Here is a 4,762-nt window from a genome sequence, read left to right as displayed (position 1 = left end):
GAAATGTATCAATTATTATATCATTATATTATTTTATTATAATATATTATATAATTATATTATATAAAATTAAATAGACCAATTACATGTTTTAAACTCAAACGTTTTTCACTATGTTCATCGGATAAATAAAACTTAATTCACCACTTGGTACAATCACACATCAATCAGAAGCCTTAAAAAAAAAGATAAAACAGTAAAAGACATGGGGCCGGCCCTGTATCCAAGTGGGTAAGTTTGCACACTCCGCTTTGTGGGCCCAGGGTTTTGTCGGTTCAGATCCTGGGCACAGACCTAGCACCGCTGATCAACCTGTGCTAAGGGGGGGTCCCACGTAGCAGAGCTGGAAGGACCTACAACTAGAATATAATACTATGTACTGGGGGGCTTTGGAGAGAAGAAACAAGAAAAGAAAAAATAATGAAAGTCTTGAAAATGATGTGGGCAAACCAAGAGTCTCTCACACTGTTGCTGGGTGGGGAGATTGGTACAAACGTCTCCCAAACCTGTTTGGCACTATCAGCTAAAGCTAAAGAGGTGTAAACATGACACCCGATAATTCCACTATTCCATAAATAGCCAAGAGAAATTGGCACGTGTCATCAAAACATGTCTTAAATAGTCCCAAACTGAAAACAACCCATAAGCCTAACAGTGGAATGATTGTTTTCTATTCAAACACTAGAGTCCTATACTGCAATGTAAATGAATGATTACCAGGAACATGCAGTAATACATTCACAAACAATATAAGGGATAACAAAAAATAAAAATAAAAAGAGTAAAGGCTCTATTTATTTTTCCATATAGATTGCAAAAGAGGCTAATGTGACCTGCGCTGTTACATGCCAGAGCAGTGGCTCCCCTGAAGAGCAGTGACTGGAGGGGACCATGATGGACTTCTAGGGGTCTGTTAGATGAAATTCCCTTGGTTGAACTAGGTACTGAGAACAGAAATGTGAACTGCCCTTGAGCTATGCACTTATGAACTGTGTTTGTGTCTTTAAATTTGGAAAACATATATCACCAATCAGAAAGGTGGGACACGGTGAGTAGATTAGCGTCGTAAAGTCCTTATATTGTAAAGCTAGGGTTTAGAACCTTAAACAGAATGACACTGTGATTAACTTTTAAATTTATATTGACATTTCTGGGCAAAAATTAACATATAATGAGCATACAACTTTAAAAGAAAAGGGATCAATCATAATGAAGAATTATAATGTAGACATATTTATAAATGAATACAGTAGAAGTTAGATAAAATAAGAAAATAAACTCTATTGACACTGAAATGTATCAATTATTATATCATTATATTATTTTATTATAATATATTATATAATTATATTATATAAAATTAAATAGACCAATTACATGTTTTAAACTCAAACGTTTTTCACTATGTTCATCGGATTTCTGAAGAGATATGGCCAAATAATAAAATTAAAGTAGGAAAGTGAAAAAGTCATTCTATGGAATTTTAACAATTAAACAACCAGCATAGCAATATAACATCAGGTAACATACAAGTTAAGATTTGTCTTTATTGTAATTAGTACTATATTAATTCTTTTCTCGATGTACAAATTTCCAATATACTGAATGATTGATAACAAAGATAGTTGACTTTATATGTATATGAATATATACAGATATACTCAAAATTCACACACAGATACAAATACACACAGAAATTACACACAGACATATACATTTATCATCACAATTGTACTTATGTGTGTGTCCACATGTGTTTTTTTCTAATACTTGTTTAACGATATAATTTGTGTGAAATATTGAAGTCGCTTGTGTGAGATAAAGGAATGATTTCTGTTTGTCATACAAGAACCAACATATATCATTTAGTTCAAAATACCTTTGTAATTTAAGCTACTGAATTCTCATTACTTTGCATCAGCTTCAGAATGTAAATACAGAGAAACCTATTTAAAAACCTCTCCTGAAATTAAGGAAATACTCACTTTCCTCCTTGAAAATCAAGGAGTCACAAACTCCACATAAATAGAATGGACTCATGTCTTTCCCTTCAAAATACCTCTCCCTACCATGCTCCAAATTTAATGGCCATCTATTTAGTCATTTTAGAGACTGGAGTGTGCACCTCCAAACCTCTTCATTGCCAACATGCCCAAATCGTCTCCACCAAAGAGAAAACGCTGCCTTCTACAGAACCCAATCCCATGCAATTCGTGTCTTTGAAATTGTCCCACTCACATCACGTGATTTGAAAATCAGCTAAAATCTAATTTTGTGCTATCATTTGCCCCTCTATAAATTAAGCTGGCCATTTCTACCTGAAAACGTTAAATGTTTAAACATGCTTACCTCCAACCACAACATCATCTTTCAAATAAATGACTCCTGCTTCCTGAAGGATGTAATGTACAAAACTCATTTCACTCCAAAAAACTTTACTCATTGGCTAAACTTCCCCTGCAGCACCCTTGTCTTCAGTTTCAGTTATGACCAGCAACATGCTATTTTATTTTTAAGCATCTTTTCTAAAAATGTTGTGCCTAGTTCATCTCTGGGGAATTTGCTGTAATAGATTGAAGTTACACAGTCAAAGCCTTCTCCAAAATGTCCAGATTATTTTAGAACTCAGTGTTCATTGTTGCATTAATTCTGCAGTCCTCTACTGCAAGTATTAGCAGCACATCAATCACATGAGTTTTATCTATGATAAATATGTGATATTACATTACAATTACTATTCCAAATGATTATTTATTTTGAAGAAGAAATTCAGCATGTCTTGTTTACATTCTGTGGTCAGCGAAACATAACTGTACTTAGAACTCTGAGGAGGATGAGTGAGCTATCTAATGAACATTGTAGAAATACAGACAATTTTCATGTTTCTCATTAGATTAGGGGATTTTGTATTTTTTAAAAATTATTACTTTTTTATGTGAGGAAGATAGGTCCTGAGCCAACATCTATTGCCAATCCTCCTCTTTTTGCTTGAGGAAGATTAGCCCTGAGCAAACATCTGTGGCTACCTTCCTCTATTTCATCTGTGGGATCCTGCCACAGTTTGGCTTGACAAGTGACGCTTGGCCCACAACCAGGATCTGAATTTGCAAATCCCAGGCCACTGAAGCGAAGTGTGCTAAATTAACCACTAGACAAGTGGGCCAGCCTGAAGGATTTTGTATTTTTTGTCCAGGCAAACCACACCCTGGATACCCTGGATTCACGGCTCATGAGCAGAAAGGGACTGAGACTTGGGAAACATAGAGTGCTTGCTGAAGTGACCGCCAAGAGGAAGGAGCTGGGATTATTAACAAGAGCCAATAGTGCATGAAAAATGGAGGAAAGGGTGTTAAAAAGGACAAAGGTGCTTACCAGGAGAAGGACGGTGTTGGTAGCTCTGGACTCAGGGGAGCTTCTGAGGGAGACATTGGTCTTTTGAAGATGTTTCACCCTCTGCTTGTGCTTGTACAGGATGAAAACGATGGAGCCACTGGCCAAGAACATAAGTCCAAAACAGAAAACATCAGGGAATGACAGCAATGCTGCATATAAGTTGTCTCTGGTTTTGTCATGACGAACAGTAGAACAGTATCCTAAATTTTTTCTATTTGTGGTGTTTTTGTGGCTCCCACGGATAGACATAAACATAGGAAAAATGATATTTATCAGCATTTGCAGCGCCCAGCACAGGGTAATTGAAGGGACAATGCACTTCAGAGCTTCCCCTTTAATCTCTGTCCATCTGGAGTTCCTGGGGCTGATGATGATGGCCTGGATGACACTCAAGAGGCTGGTGGTGCCAATGGACACACCCCTGCCCACTGCGCAAACATAGGGCAAAAATCTGCATTCCAAATCAGGATGAACAGGATCCACTCCAAAAGATGACAATGTATAGCGGATTCCACTAGATAACAGGACCAATAAGTTGGCTACAATCAGGTTCTTGATAATCAAATCTGTGGATCTTAACCTACACTCAGCGAAATGAAGGAAAAGATAATGGCAAAGAAGAAAGAAATTCCCCACGATTCCGAATGTAATCTGTAATAAGAGAATCGTCCCTATTGCCAAATCCCTGGCGGCCATCCTCTCAGTTCTCAATGCCTCATGTTTGTCTTCTGAGCCAGAGGATCCTGCAGAGGAATAGGAGGTGTGGGCCACATGAATCATGTCAACTGAAATACAATTTTCTCCACTTACCAACAAATCCTATGTAGAAATAATTACTTAAAGTTTTTTCTGTCCTTCAGAGGACTCCAAGAATTGAAAGTAGAATCATGAATGAACACTTGCAATGTAAGAAATACTGCCATGAGGGTCACAGATGCAGTAACTTCTTTATTCCTCACAAATTCATGAGGCAGCCACTGTTACATTCCTTATAAAGATGAGGACAACAAAGGGACAGAGAGGTGAAGTGTTTCATCTAAATTAACACACTGGTTGAGAACACAGTGGGGATTTTAACCTGGCAACACAGTGGTGCTTTTAATCCATAATAAACTACATTAACAGTTTTGTTCTTCAAATAAGCCAGATCTAAATTCAGTTTTGCTTTTCGATCTTGTTGTTTCCACTTAGATCGGTGATCTTTTATCTAAAATTTGGTAGTGATGAGATTTCACTTATGTAGGAAGACATTTTAGAGGCAGATATAGACTTTGACTAAAGCTTTACAGATCTTAATAAAATGTAGATGCCCTAGTTGCAGGATAAAACTGCACGATCCTGTCCCAGTACAAGTTGAGTTTAACGAATG

General features: G+C 36.9%; 1 protein-coding gene across 1 annotated transcript; it reads right to left on the bottom strand.

Annotated features, from left to right (window-relative positions):
• Positions 1 to 3,070: 3,070 nt before the first annotated feature.
• LOC106822646 (vomeronasal type-1 receptor 4-like) lies at positions 3,071 to 4,173 on the bottom strand. Its single transcript, XM_014827928.3, has one exon. It carries the CDS (start codon positions 4,171 to 4,173, stop codon positions 3,142 to 3,144), a length of 1,032 nt encoding a protein of 343 aa, XP_014683414.3. The 3' UTR covers positions 3,071 to 3,141.
• Between the last annotated feature and the right edge of the window lie 589 nt (positions 4,174 to 4,762).

The sequence above is a fragment of the Equus asinus genome, chromosome 26 (genome assembly GCF_041296235.1).
Source record: "Equus asinus isolate D_3611 breed Donkey chromosome 26, EquAss-T2T_v2, whole genome shotgun sequence".
In the NCBI taxonomy this organism is placed as follows: Eukaryota; Metazoa; Chordata; class Mammalia; order Perissodactyla; family Equidae; genus Equus; species Equus asinus.
This window is presented reverse-complemented; position numbering and strand designations above follow the sequence as displayed.